The sequence below is a fragment of the Lates calcarifer genome, linkage group LG19, assembly GCF_001640805.2.
Source record: "Lates calcarifer isolate ASB-BC8 linkage group LG19, TLL_Latcal_v3, whole genome shotgun sequence".
Classification (NCBI taxonomy): domain Eukaryota; kingdom Metazoa; phylum Chordata; class Actinopteri; family Centropomidae; genus Lates; species Lates calcarifer.
In genome coordinates, this window is record NC_066851.1 from 7,561,931 (window position 1) to 7,577,294 (window position 15,364).

Genomic DNA, 15,364 nt, shown 5'->3' on the forward strand with positions numbered 1-15,364 from the left:
GCCTCTAGACCTATTTACAGCAATGAGCGTGGGAAACAACATCAGAAGTGTTGTCTTCAAAACTGAGAGATCACACTAAAGCATTACCATATGTTACATGTACAAACATAAATATACTCCACATATATTTATCTTTCACAGTTTCTCTATATATGTATATCTATATGTATGTAGAAATATACATATATTTACATATACGTATCTTACATCACCTGTTGTAAAAATTATATTACGTTGCATTGGTACATGCACGCACAGTTAATGTGGTGCCACACACTTAGAAAACAGGACAGGCAGCTACAGACAAATACATGCACAGATGTCTGCACACACAAACACAGACACACAGGCTAGTCTTGGTGGAGGGTAAGATAGATTCAGTAGATACAGTGGAAATGTTTGCCAGTGCTGAGATAATGATTCAGACATGAACATGCACACACCGGCTCGAACCAGTATGCCACAGAGAACATCTCAGTGATCTACACACACATCGCTCGCCCTATATCTGGACTTGAGTCAATGCTCTCTGTGAATTTTCTGCATCATCATACTGTTCCTCTTGTTAGTTTATATTCAAGGCCCAAGGTGTTAAAACCACACACATTGACAACTTTCTCATTTCCACGTCTGCATCAGCTAGGCATTGAAACCTGACAGATGTGACAACCAACATTGTTATTTCAAACTAAGTGCCATCGTCTGACTGACAACAGTCTATTGTTTTATTTAGTGTGCACGTGTGAATGTGTGCAATTACAACAAAGTGCATACCATTATATGTAATCCAGAGGGTAAGCCTCAACAGTAAAACATGGTGTTTAGTTGTCCAGTAAACTTTCTGGTTAAAAATATAGTTTTGCTGCCAATTCACTGTTTATTTTGGAAAAATGTATCTGTTTCTAAGTTAAACATATTGCCAAAAAAGCAATCACATCCCCCACCAAAGTTCATCTTGGTGGGGGATGTGATCTCATTTGGAAAGTCTGTGAGCATCAGAACTTTTTTGTTTAACTGCTAAGGTTTTGGAATTACTTCAGACATAATTGCAACAACACATCAAACTTAAACTTGAGTTACCTTTAACTTTAAAGTTAACATGCAGTATTTTTGTTATGGTCAACAATTTGCATGAAATGACCAAAAGCAACAATGAATTCTCGCACATCTCAAAAACAATGATTTCTTCAAAGGATGTACATTTTTAAAAACAGGTCACAAATACATATTTAAATTCTTTAAGAACACACAGTATTTGGTTTTTTTTTTTACGTTGAGTACCTGTGTACACTGCCTTGTACAGAGTGTTACATTATTGGTTGTTCACTAGTGTAATATAGAGAGTTTTCAGGTCACTTTATAGTGAGTCTTTCAGTTACTCAGTCCTGAAAGTGTTTTGTTAGCCCAGTTTAACCTGCATGAGTTTCTGAGGGCTGGTGTAATGTGTTTTGCTGCCTTGAAGGAAATTTAATTCATAATGACTGGAAATGAGTTCATAGTGTCTCTTGACATCTTTAGCAAAGAAAAGAATGCTGTCAGAGGAAATAATTCTGACTGCTTCAACAGTCTGAAAGAAGAGAGTGCGAGTCTGTGACTGATACACAAATGTAGCTTTTATGTATCTTCGCATTTTATGTTACACGGATATGAGAAAAAGGGCTTCAATGACGAAGACTCTTTTCTGTGTAATGACATCTCAGGGGCACTTTCTCAACAGGACGAGTGTAAAAGACTTTCATATCCTCAAAAAGTCATTGTCTGTAAAACAGCTGTTGAAAAAGGGAAGTCGTCTTACAATCAAGGTTGTCCTGTATATTCTGGACAATATGGTACTTTCCCAAAACATCTGGACTCTGTAATTCATAGCAAAATTTACTCAAACAGAAGTAAATACTGAATTAGTTTGGTACTATTTTCAGTTGTGGATTTATTGTGTATTTACAGCAGCGGGGCATTGTATGTGGGATTTAACTGAAACAAATTACAGTGCCCATGTTCATTGTAATGAAGAAGCATGTCACCCAGTGCAACACTGTGGGTTACTGATATGTTTTTAATAGTCTTGGACAACAATGGAGCTCATTAACATGGACATTTGTTTGAAAAGTAAAGAATATCGGAAACCACAAACTTCATCATTTGAGCCTCTGCTGTGGGTCTGTCTGTTGTGTCTGTGGCTACAGAGGTGGAGGAAATTCCCAGTATCCAAAGTCAGGAATACAATAAGTGACATTTCTTGACAAATCGAGAGGGAAATTTGTGACCTTAAAAGGGCACGTGGGACATTTCCTTATGTAAATCACAACCAGTACGTAATGGTGTCTATAAGACAATCAATCACATATTTTATAAATAGCTATTGTCTTGTATGAGTAACACAGGTTTTCTAAATGCTTCTTAAGAGTGAATTGGGCCCAGACCTGTTAGTGATCCATCTGATCTGCATTTCCTCCTGTGAATAATACCACTCTTTGCAAATGCCTGAGAAATCTCATCCATATCAAACCTCAGCCTGAGCAGCAGATTCATTAGAGGTGGTCTCAAGGTGCTCTTTGACACTGCTATGTAGCATATAGGTCTTTAGACTGAGGGATAGTGGTGTGAGGGGCTGAGTGAAGCAGGTTTATGCAATATACCTACTCCGCTGGTCTGCACCCTTGAGCCCCACCAGTCATCCAGCCTGCCAGCCAGTCCAGGGGGCCTGGGATGCATTAGACGCTGGGGGAGAGGCCGCCCTGAGTGGCCTTCATTAGGACCCCCCCACCACCACCACACACACACACACACACACACACACACACACACACACACACACACACACACACACACAGACACACACACTCCCCTCCACAAAGGAAACACTGTATGTCTCCCTCAGAATAAAAGCCAGCCCTGGATCATAGATCAGACATGTGTAGCGCCTGCTGAGCCTGGTTCTTGACTAGTGAGGAGGGCCCGCCAGAGCTGAGGGATTCAGCCACATACACACACACACACACACACACACACACACACACACACAAGGAGACAGCGCAGGCATGCATTGCAATGGATGACAGAGAGCAATGAGCTCTGATATTAAAGAGCACAGAGGATGAACAGGGAGGCAGAGAGAGACAGGGAGACTTCAGAGTGTGTGTTTGTGTGTGTGTGTTTGGGGAGTTGAGACAGTATAAGGGGCCATCAAGAGTGCCCTGTGTCACCATCACCTCATAAAGCATCCTAATGGACACCGCTCCTATTTGTCAAAGAGAGAGACAAATGAAAGAGAGGCAACGCGAGGGAGGGGAGAAAGAGAAAGTGAGAACGACATTTTGGAGAAAAATGGTGTGCGCTATTATGTTACTGGCTTTCAAAAGACTATAAAGGGCTTATGCACATATGCGTGCATTTACAGTTACACAGACACACACACACACACACACACACACACACACACACATACAAGCACAGCCGTGGATTTCCTGAGCCCCCTTCCCTTATTCTAGGTCAGTAAAACCCACCGAGGTTCTGAAATGTGTGGGCTGCCATATGAAAGCAGGTCACAGCTACACACAGAAATCAGGGGCAGAGTGATGCGAGGTATATGGTTTCAATACTTCCTATCACACAAAATTCTTCCCAAGAAAAACATGACCTTTTTGATTTGACCATATGCACTACTAACCTGTTGATAATGAAGTGGATAAACATCTTGTTGATGGATAAATTAACTTGTTTACTTACTTCTCATTGGCCAAATCTAATGGCAGCAGCTTTAAAGTCACTATGAAACATGTTTTTGTTTTTTAATGAGAGAAATGTCACAAGTAGATTTTTATTTAACAGAGTTACAATGACTGTATAACAGACCAGTCAGTGTACACACACGAGTAAGTTATGCTGATTAAATGAGCTAAGGTTAATCTTCAGCATGTTCATACATTTTATCATGTAGTGTCATGTGAAACTCTTTCCCACACAATTACAAACCTTTAATAGATAACAACATTTCTCATGTTGTCTTTTAAAGAATAACTGGAAAATACAAATACTATAAATACTCAAATTTGTTTTTAGTTTCAGACGAGAGCAAATAATAAACCGCACTAATAATTAGGTTAAACCACCTGTATTTTAGTCGACTCTCTCTCTCTCTCTCTCTCTCTCTCTCTCTCCCCCCTCTCTCTCCCTCTCTCTCTCTCTCTCTCACACACACACACACAAACACACACAGTCATGTGTTATCATGCTGCAAACTCTCATGTTATCTCTCACATGCTAGACAGTAACCAACACTGCATTAGGTATGTTGTCAAACTCTTTATTATCCAGAAATCTAAAAATGTAGAGTTACTGAGGTTTTACAATTACACATGCAAAACATGTGATTAGCTTATACAATTATATAATATACTGTTTCTGATTTAACTACTCAACATTATGCTAAATAGTTTTGATTTGGCCCACAGTGACTAACTACAATAATACAATGCTCTTCCACATAAATGCAGCAGGGCTAATGATTAAATTTTATTATATATAATTTAACAGTGAAAGTGGGGATTCTGCCTGCATAATAAAAACTCCTGTTTTTTTGATACACTGAGTGCATTTTTCTGATAATACTTCTGTACTTTTATGATTTCTATGTGTGGGGCTTTAACTTCTAATAAAATATTTTTACTTTTTACTTTATTCTATTGTAATTTTTTGCTTAAATAAATAATCTAAATATGTGTCACATTGAAACTAGGAAGCTGAGCACTGTATTTACAGTACATCTTAGTTTTCTACAGAAAATACTTTAAATGAGTTGAAGCTCAGTGTTACTTTTTACAGTGTTGCTATGAATAAAAGCCTTTGCGTGCACACTGGACATATTTCCTTTTAACTTCTGTTAAACAAGTTGTTAGAGTGAAGTGACTGTTTCATGCAGCAGTGCACTGACACATGCTCACACGTACAAAGCGTCTAAGTAAACCACTGTGCATCTGCTACAGAAGAACATCCTGCCCCACACAAACTAGCATATTTGCAAGCTCGTCTGTCACATCCAAACCCCAAGTCTGGACCACAGGAAATATGTATGCACACACATACACACAAACACATGCATAAATGCACGCACAGGTAATAAAACATGGTGAGAGTGGCACTCTGACATATTAATGGCAAATCTGCAAAGCAAAACCCTCAGCTATGCAGAAAATATGCATTTCCACATGAGTTCCATTTCAGTGGCAAAGATCAAATAATGAAAAGAAAAAGAAAAAAGATATTGCAACGTTGCAGCATTCCACCTGTGTTAGCTCAGAAGATCCTGATGATGCACTGAGGTCAATGGGATCAGTTGGGTTTGTGGCAAGACCATGGTCTGCTCTATTCTGGTCTGGCTGGGGCTGAGCTGTGTGTGTGCTGAGTGTTGGGGCATTTGGGGTAACTGAGGTCTCGGGTTTACGGGTGCTTTTATGTGAGGCTGCAGCACTTCACCCTCCAGCTGCTCCATTGCCATGATGTGGTGCCTCTGTGTACCTCAAAGCTGAGTGTAAATTTACCACTCTGGTGAAGACAAGTGGTTCACAAAACACACAGGCACAATGTGATAAGCATCATCAACCAAAACATGATAAAACTTGAAGGCACTCAGTGGAGTGTTTAGTTTGTTTTATTGCTCATCTTCTTGAATTCAAAGTACAACAGCAACTGAGAATGAAGAACATTTGGCAGCCAGCATGTCACATGTGTTGTTTCTTATCACCAACACTTGAAAGCAGTATTATGTTATATAAAAACCAGATATAGGGATAAAGATAGCTACTTGGTGGATCCAAGTGTCAATTTGACACCAAATATCAGAAATACTGTTCTAAAAACAGACACACACTTCCTCTGTCAAAGCTAAGAAAAACTATTTGTGTGTATGTTGCTTTATGGATAAAGAAATTATTGCCAAATTTATATCATTAAATATAAATAAATAAATAAACTAGAGACCATGCTGTAAAGGCATCACACCAGCTGTGACTCCGGTCAACATGTGGACGTTCTGACCCATGTGTACTCAGTAGTCATTATTACATGAGCACCCATATTTGAACTTGGTCTTCATTTTGATCTCAACTACACACCTGTAGTGACACTCTCCTAATGACAAAATCTGTCCACACACATATAAACCAGCCACATTTTGCCATGATCACACACACACACAGACACACACACTCACACACACAAGGTGAAAATAATACCAGCCGTGTGGTCACAGCTGCTAATAAATGAATACATTGATAAATAGATAAGTGAATAAATATAGTGTCTATTAGGTTTGCTTAGAGTAAATAAAAGAACTTAGCTATATATAATTGCGACTCAACTCTCTTCTCAGCGTAAACAACTTTTATCTTTATATTTGTGCACCTGTTTTTTGAGCTTCAGCGACATCACCCTGACTTATCATATTAAATACCACAACATCAGATAAAAGTGCAAGAACATGGAAATCCTTAGCTAGCCTAATTCATCATTTTAAAGCAAGAGCTCATATATTATCATAAATGTAACTGGTTTGTGTATCTTAACAGTGTGTGGCACATGACAAATGCAGGTATATAAAGCTTCTTCTTTTTTAACAGGCATTAAGTGAACTTACTTCTTGTGCACCACTGTTGTGCCCATTAATAGAGAACACTAGTTTACTGGAAAATAGAAATTCTTATCAAAAAAGCAACGTCAAACTTAACTTCCCCTGAAGACCTTAATCTGAACATGTAACTCATTATCACTGAGGACTGACATGTTGTGATTGTGTTGTGGTGAAATGTATTTATTTTGTACTGTATTTCACAAGGTACACAGAAGGAACTATTTGACAGCCAAAAATTGTCGAGTTAACCTACACAGCTCATTGCCAGTGGTGGCGAGGGTTTTGAATCGACCTGCTGTAAAAGAGCTGGATGTTTGGTCTTTGTGTTGGCACAGTTTCTGAATAACAGGAAGAGCTCAAGTGAAGGGGGTTGGATGGAGGGTTTACTACCTGTAAACATGGTAAATTTGTCTTAAAGAGCTGCAGCAGGTGCCGGAGGTTCTGAACCTGCACTGAAGGAACACAGCTTCATCTCCTCACCTAGCATATGTAATAATGTTTTGCATTTAATCATGATCTTGAATCTCATCTGTCGTCATGCAGCTAATCTTAGAGATCATTGTCCCTGACAGTGATCTCTGCCGTGTCCACTTTCTCCATAAATAACCACGTTGCAGTGACAGTGCTCTCCTGTTACGGCCCATTGTAGACCTTCTGTTGTCTTAGCCCTGCCACAGGTTAACGTATACATGTAGCGCTCCTCAGGAATTGTGGGATACAGTCTGCTCAGTGTGTGGCGACACGGCGCCCCCCCAACTCCACCTCCTCTCTGTGTGGTTACAGAGTCTCCATGTCTGCTGGAGCCAATAAATAAATAATGGGCCCGGTGATCACTTCCAACCGTGATACTGCACGCTAAAACCACTGCATCTGGGAGTGCCTCGTTTACAATGACAACAACAACACAGGCGCACACATGTCCACACACACACACACACACACACACACACACACACAGATTAATGCTGAGCTGGTAACAGTGAACTAATTTCTCATACAGCTGCAACTTTCTAAGAACTCTGATCTCCTTAGAATAACGGTTTCTGTTTGGCTGCTGTTGTGCTTTAACAGCAGTTTATTTAAAATGTGACAAGTTCTTTCTACATGTTTTATATTTTTCCTCTTTGGAGGTGCCAGTGCTTCTAAAAAATACTTAGAATTAGCTTGAGAACTTCCAGACAACTGTCTCTGTTAAAAATGTCTTGCATCAATATGAGTTACAGCTACAACTGCCATGTACAGTCAGTGCAGGCTCTCTTTTAATCTTTTTGCACATCAAATCTGTGCAATGTTAAAATTACTAGGATAGACTATGGGTATGCTGTACTGAGAGTGGACAGGAATATCAGTCACTGGAATGAGCAGTGTAATATAATTAGAAGAAAATGGCCTGTATGAGGTGTGAGTGAGCAGTCAGGACATTGGACCTGTGTACGCAGCCCTAAAACGGGCTCTCTTGGCCTATCCAAGAGGCAGGCAGGACCATGGTGTTTGATGCAATGACGGCCACTTCATTATAAAAGCCTCCTCAAGTCCCACGCTGCATTCCACGTTTATGGGGAACATATGGGGAAGCCTGCAATTTTTAGACCACAAAATAAGCCCCTTTGCAGCTGGACGCACGACCGCACTGGGTCCTTTTTGCCTCGCGAGCCACACCCGAGAGGCGTAGGACCACTGACAGTGATTAAACCACCACAGTTTTCTCAGCAAAACAGGAGTTATATTAAGCTTAAATACAGGGGCTTGATAAACAAGGCCTGGGCAGGGGAAAAAAAGAATTGAGTGAAAGACGGCCACAATGATCCTCAGACTATTTTCCCCTCACGGTCATGGGCAGTGCAAAGCCATGAGATAGATTTCAAAACATGAAGCAGATGTTTACCTAGACAAAGAAGAAAAAACACAGAGCGGACTGAGGACTAAGGAAAAGGCCTTGACTCCAGAGCTTTCTTCAAATGTCAAGTTTGGACTGCACTACAATAGAGCCAATTCCCGTTCTTGCACAATGCTGTGGGATGGTCCTATATTTGTTTTGCTTTTCTCTATTCCTCATTGAAAATCCAGATGCAATGTCTTTCTTTCCACAAGTGGACAAAAATAAGGAAATTGACAATAATCTGAAACAGTCTCCCCTTGTGAAAACAACTAGGAGAAAAATATATTTCTCACTTAAATGAGATCTGAAAAACAAAACAACATGAATTATTACCAGCAACATGTCTCACTTGTACAAATACATGCGAGTAAAATGATTATAAACTGAAACAACCACAAACCCCTTTACTATGAAACTCTGCACTCTCAAGCATCCCCTTTTCTAAACAAACACAGATGAGACCAGAACCCTGCAGAGCCCTTCCACCTCAAACCTACCAGACCTGAGGAAAGGAACAAAAAAACTAAGTTGCACATGTTTACAGCTTCCTCATTTTTTTTTCTTAAGCTAAAGAATCTAAAGAATAATTCAACACAAAGGTTCGGGCATCATGTCCTGTGGCCTTGCATAGAGTAGTGTTTCCCTGTGGGCCTGTGACAGCAGTACCTCTTGTTCAGCAGGGACACGCAGAACTGTAATCTGTCCCTGGGCTGGCAGGCCAGGGCCGAGGCCATGTTAAGAGGCAGCAGAGGTGTTAGAAGAGGAAGCTTCGCTGTGTGTGAGGTTAAGTCAGAGGCCTGTAGTGGCCGCGTGGACGGACTGATAAAAGCCCTGGGGCCGCGGCTGTGGCCTCAGCATTCGGCCACACTTGCCGACACGCCGTGTCATTTAGCCCGCGCTGCCGCCTAACTCAACGGCAACTGCTCATTTACAGGGCAGTGCGGGCTACCAGGAAGAGCGGCAAGCTCTCCCTCTTTCTCTCTCTCACTCTCTCTCACACACACACTCAGAACATGGTACAGTATATACACATACAAACACATCCTGTGGTACATGCAGCAGGTTTGTCCAGCAATTAGCATAGGACAACGTGGGCTGACATCCATACACAAAGCTGTGTGAAAAAGAAACTGAACAGAAACATTCATGCAGCTAGACACACACAGTCACACACAGGTTTCTAGGGAAAGCAATTGGGTCACATGAGTGACCAGACGGTGGTTTGGGTCTGTTGTCCCGTGGCCAGACATGGTCAGTGTGTCACTGAGCGACAGGAGAAAGGAGAGAGGAAGTGTGGATACCACAGGTTTGCGAATGCCAGTGATTTGTGCGCTCACACACGCACACAGACAGAGAGAAACACACAACTACACGTGCAGTACTGCAAGATTGTCAGGTTATAGGTACCACACTTAAACAGTGAGTCTTTCTCTTTGCACCTCTGCCCGTCAGTTCATTTCTGTATGAATCTGAGGCTGTATGAATCATTTCCTGTTTTTCACATAACTGCAGAAGAAACTTTCAAATAAACGGCACAAAAAATACAGAAAAAGAATATCTGATATTGGTCTTAAATCACTTCTCAGGCTGATACTGTTCAAGTAGTACAAGTAGCCACATCAGTGAAAACTTTCCGTTCTTAAATTTAACCTAGAAAAGGAAAAAGTGTGAAAACCACAACCAGGTTAAATCGCTTTGCACGTTCTGAGGGGGAAAGAGGCTACACCACGCAACGAGCCCACAAATATTATTTTTTTTCATGGTGCACAAGGAGGCTCAGGTAAAAAAAAAAAACAAAACAAAACAGAAACACACACAGTAAATGTTTTCTCGAGCAAAGCCAAGTGAACTTGAACTGAACGATAAGCTTTAGGGGGAGTGTTAGGCTGAGGTGTAACAAAATCTAATATAAAAGAGGAAGAAGATGAAAGATGAAAGATGGGAATGAGGAGAGGACCCAGAGCTGAGCAACTGGCAGCGCTGCTTCTAATGAGACTAAGATTATGATACTATCAAGTGGTAAGTGAGGGTGGAGGTTTTGCAGGCCCAAAACCACTGGTTCTTACAAACACAGATGTGCTGTGAGTCAGACAAACATAAAACTAGCACAGGACATACATACACAGTGAAAAACAACACACTCAGTGTTGTTCGTCAGTTAGACGACAACACTTTCCTGTCTCCCAGCAGTGGCAAAAGCCACAGCTATCTCTCATTTTCTCTTTCTCTTCATCTCATTCGTTTCTGTCTCTCTCTCTCTCCCCTGTGTTTGTGTTTGGGCTTAATACATTTTAATGCCTCTCCAGTTCTTCTGCAGCGGTTTCAGTGCTCTCTGTAAACCTCAGTGAGCCACAGTGGCGCAGGCCACTGCCTGGTTTGAACTCAAAAGAAAATAGAATGTTTCCAAAACTTGGACGACCAATGAAAAGTGAGAGTGAAGACGGCGAGTCAGAGAAGGAGAAGCATGGAAAGTAAAAAACCAAAGCAGAGAAACCAGAGAAAAAGCAAAGACGATAGGAGAAGCGGGGAGGGAGGGTGAGACGGTGGGAGGGAGAGGCCCGGTGACCTCACGTGACATGTGACGTGGGCTCCACCACTCACGGAGGGGAGTGTGTGTGTCTCTGTGTGGAGGATGGCGAGGAGGATGCAGATAGACTGTGGCTTTTAGCCTTTTACTAGTGCTGACGCTCCAGTCAGGCCACCACCATCGTGGGAGAGAAAGAAAGAGACAGACCACGTTATCAAGCTAGCTGGCTAACCTCAGACCCTCAGCCCGCTGCGTGACAGAGGACCACAAACCCAGCCCTCCACGCCGGCCCACTTCCACCACCCGGGTTCTGTTAGGTGGGCCCCCTCTCATCTCCAGCCCTGGTGAGTCCACTTTGACACCTGGAGACACAAATTCTCTCATTGCCTCTTTGTAAACTGCTTCTCTCTCATCTACATACTCTTTCTGCTTTTTCTTCTCTTTCTCCCTCTGACCCTTTTCTCTCCACTTCTCTCTCAAACGTCTCCTGGTGCTGCTGCTAACACATGCTGCTGCTCTCTCTGCAGGCTTGTGGCTTGGGATTCCTGCGGTAGTCACAAACCCTAGATTCTTGGTTGCAAACGGGCTCAGAGCTCCAGGAGTTTTGTCTTCTCGTGCTCTGCTTCCTTCACTCTCTTCTCTCCAACACACTCTTTTGGTTTCTGTGTCTCAATCCGCCTTTCCTCCCCTGCTAGGTCGGTGGAGATCGACTGCAGCGAGGGCTCCACGCTGTTCTGGCTTCCCTGTCATGGCATCCAACAGCATCTTTGACTCCTTCTCCAACTACAGCAGCAGCCTGCTCAGAGGTGAGTTGCTGATCCTCCCCCTCTCTCCCCCCTTTTCCACTCCACTCACCCCCTCCCTCCCACCACCATCCCACTTTCTGTCCAGTTGTTTTGAAGGTGCAGCTTTGTCTGTCTGACAATTTGTTTCTTTTGACAGAAAAGCAATAACATTACCATGTTCAAATGTGAGCACTGGGTGCTTCTTGTAGTGTGTGAATGCAGTTATCTCTTTATCCACAAACACTTAGACATGTGCTGAGGGAGGTTTACAATTTCACGGTAGCCCGCGTCCAGTTGACTGATATGGCCCTTAAAGGCCTCTGCCTCTCCGCTCCTGTGTTTTCTGTAGGCTTGATGGAGTGGCGCCATAATGGGATTCTCACCACAGACATTCATTATCAAGTGAAACTCTGCGCTCTCTCTGTGAGAATACGAGCTCGAGGCTCCATGTGACTGGGCCCTTTACTGGAACACGGCAATACAATAAAAGAGCAAAGAGAAAAAAAAACATATTAGGCTCTCTCACTCTGCTTTACTTCCAGGAGGTACTTTTGGTCTGTGTGGTGAGGTGAGTGCACTATACTTGGAGACGCTAAATGCTAAGCCTCAATGAACAAGCCATTTGTTGCCATGGTGATTCCAATCAGACGGCTTTTACTTGCAAATAGTGAAGCTCTTGAGTGTCCGAGAAGTAGATGAGGGTTGAAAGTTTTACCTGATTTTAATTTGAACACTTGCTGTGTTTATTCCTGTGACTGATGATAAACACAAATATAAAGTAGTCAGTCTTGAAACAGGAGTTGTTAATCTGATGGCGGCCAGGGGGGACTCAGTTGTTCCCACTGTTCCTCACACAACCACTGAGACAGCCACTGAAAGGCAGCAGAAAAAAACAAAATCTCCTTCCCAATTAAGGCCTCGTTGCAGTGTTAATTAGAGACAGCCACAGGAGAAGCACTACTAGCTCCTAATTGTTTGCAGAGTATATCTTAAAATCTCTGGGGCCTCTTGCACACACACACACACACACAAACACACAAAGTCAGACACAGACAGTCAAACACACACACAGAGTCAGACACAGACAGTCAAACACACACACACACACACACACACACACACACACACAGAGACACACACTCAGTACATCTGCGTCTCACATGAGAACAATCCTCTGATATCCTCAGTGGAACCGCAGTGACAGGGGATGATGTTCCAGTGTTCTCACAGCTTCTACAGACACCCAGGCATTTATAGTTTCCCCTTGACAAGGCTCAGGCCTTTCCCCCCTTTTCTTCTCTATAACCACTGGATCTGTATCCCTTTATCTCCTCACTGTTTACAGATCAGTGTCACCAAATTCAGGTTTCAGGCATACCGTCTATCAGGCTTTTTGAGACACTGTAACCTCTAACGTAATGTGATTTCGGGTGCCTGAGTTTGATTCTGAGCCCCACCAGAGCAGCGAGACGGGACGTGAGACAGTAGGTCAAGAGGGGAGAAGAGAGACGAGCATTTAAAGCTGTAATCATCCATTGGAAATCATTAGTGAATATGCAATATCCTCTTACAATTCATTCTGTCAGGAGACTGAAACCGAACTGCGAGAGAACAAAGGCCAAGAGTCATTAAATCCTCCAGTTCAATCTGAAAGCATTTCAAATCGGGACTACCTCATGTAAGCAAAATACCCCAGCGGTTAGCTTAACAACTTGCATTACACAGGAAAAGCAATTTGGCCAAGGTTCTCTTTTTTAGACTCAAATCAAACTGAAATTAAGAGGAACGGTTACAGAAAATCAAGGAGACTGTTAAATGTCTGGCTTCCCGAGCTCTGACTTTAATGCTGTTCGACATGAAGCTTATGGAAATAATGTATTCATCTCTTTTTGGGAGTCAGGAAATACTGCTGTAAGAAACATCTCATTCATTTGAGACATGACACAAAAAGAGACTGCACTCATTACATTTCTGAATGGTTAAAAATATAACCTCTGAGTTCTTAAGAAAAAATAAAAAGATTTGGATCTTTAATGTCTTTTCTTGTCACACTATCTTATCACAGACTGTAGGTGTATACTGGTACCTCTTATACATTTTAGCCTATCTCACAAAGCAGACAGACAACACATGTAAGCATGTGATGTGCAACATCAGATGCACTTCGCGTGAGAAGCGAGAGGACGCCTCACCTCAGAAACCTCAGTCCTCTGCTAAAGTTCAGGGAGACACACACACACACATAACACACACACACACACACACAAACACGTAAAACATATGACACACACACACCAAGTCACAAAGAGACCAGACAGAGCAGCTGTCATTCTCATGGCGTCTAACTCAGTACACAGGACAAGAGAAGGCTAACAGTCTGACAGTTAGTTGTTGTGTGTGTGAGAGAGAGAGATGGAGAGCTTTGCATCGACGAGGCGTTAATCTGATGCAGACTCATGGTGCTGCTGCTGTTTACTGATAATAACCACAATGAGGCTACACCTGCTAACCCTCACACAGAAGCACCACTGTTTAATCAGAAAGCTGCATTTCTGAGACACTTTTACACTTTAGGAAAAAAAAAAGAAAAAAAAAAGCAGCAGCCTCCAAAAAAAGCACCGGACTTTCCCCCTGTGAAGCAGAATTGTATAAACTTTACAGAGTTTTCCGATCCCGACATATTGGCAGTGTTTGCATCAGGTGGGGTACCTGGTTTATTGCAGCTGTGATTGGGGCTGTTTGGTGGGTCATATCCTTGGCTCGGTTTCTGTCACCACATTTCCCTCCACTTGGAAGGGCTGCCGTGTTGCCTGCAGGCTGTTTTATACAGGGATCAGTTTTTTAGAGTGTTACGCTCTTGGGAGCCAGCTCCCTTTGTGGCAGAGAAAAAGGCCCCGGTTTATTAGGGTGGGAATGGTTTTATATGTTTGGCTTATTGCGCTGCATGAATGGAAGTGAGGGCTTGTGTGTGAGAAACGCGCCATGCCTCACCACAGTTGTAGCGAGGTTATTTTGGAGGATTCTGGGAGGTGGTCTGGTTTGTTCTACAAGTGTTGGGGAGGGAAAGAGCCTGAGAGACAGATGCACAGTGTGAGAAAAATACACTTTAAATGCATGCAGAGCTAAAATGAATCATTCACAGGGGATAAGACTCAGGCTGGATTTCAAGCTCAATACCACTGACAAATAAAAAGGCGCTATACAGTAGCTCAAAAAAGAAAAAGACTATAAATTTAACAGAGCACATGGCTGGCCTCTGGTGAATTTATTAATAACAAAGTCATATGGTGAAGATTTTTTTCCTCCTCTCTTAAATTAACATGCTTGATTGGAGCCCATTCAAAATCCTGCTGAGTGTGAGGCCCCGCAGTGACGCCAAAACATGAAGACTGGCTGAGCGGGCTGAAATCTGTAACCAGATATTAAGAGTTTCAATATTCTAAAGTGAAAGCAAATAATAGAAAACGCATGACAGCCACAGAGCGGCGAAATCCTGTCTCCAATTTAGCTGAGTATAATATCTATTTATAAAACTCTGAAGGCATATT

The 15,364-nt window shown here is 42.3% G+C and overlaps 1 protein-coding gene across 3 annotated transcripts in view; it reads left to right on the forward strand.

Moving 5' to 3' along the window:
* The first annotated feature begins 11,135 nt into the window (after window positions 1-11,135).
* runx3 (RUNX family transcription factor 3) overlaps window positions 11,136-15,364 on the forward strand; it is a 49,205-nt gene continuing 44,976 nt past the window's right edge. For 2 of the 3 annotated variants that reach the window (XM_051077948.1, XM_018697804.2), the window contains exons 1-2: window positions 11,136-11,375; window positions 11,727-11,837. In XM_051077948.1, the coding sequence (XP_050933905.1) occupies window positions 11,780-11,837 (58 nt within the window). In that variant the 5' untranslated portion in view covers window positions 11,136-11,375; window positions 11,727-11,779. The remainder of the gene's footprint in view (window positions 11,376-11,726; window positions 11,838-15,364) is intronic. The other variant, XM_018697803.2, reaches the window with a different exon arrangement.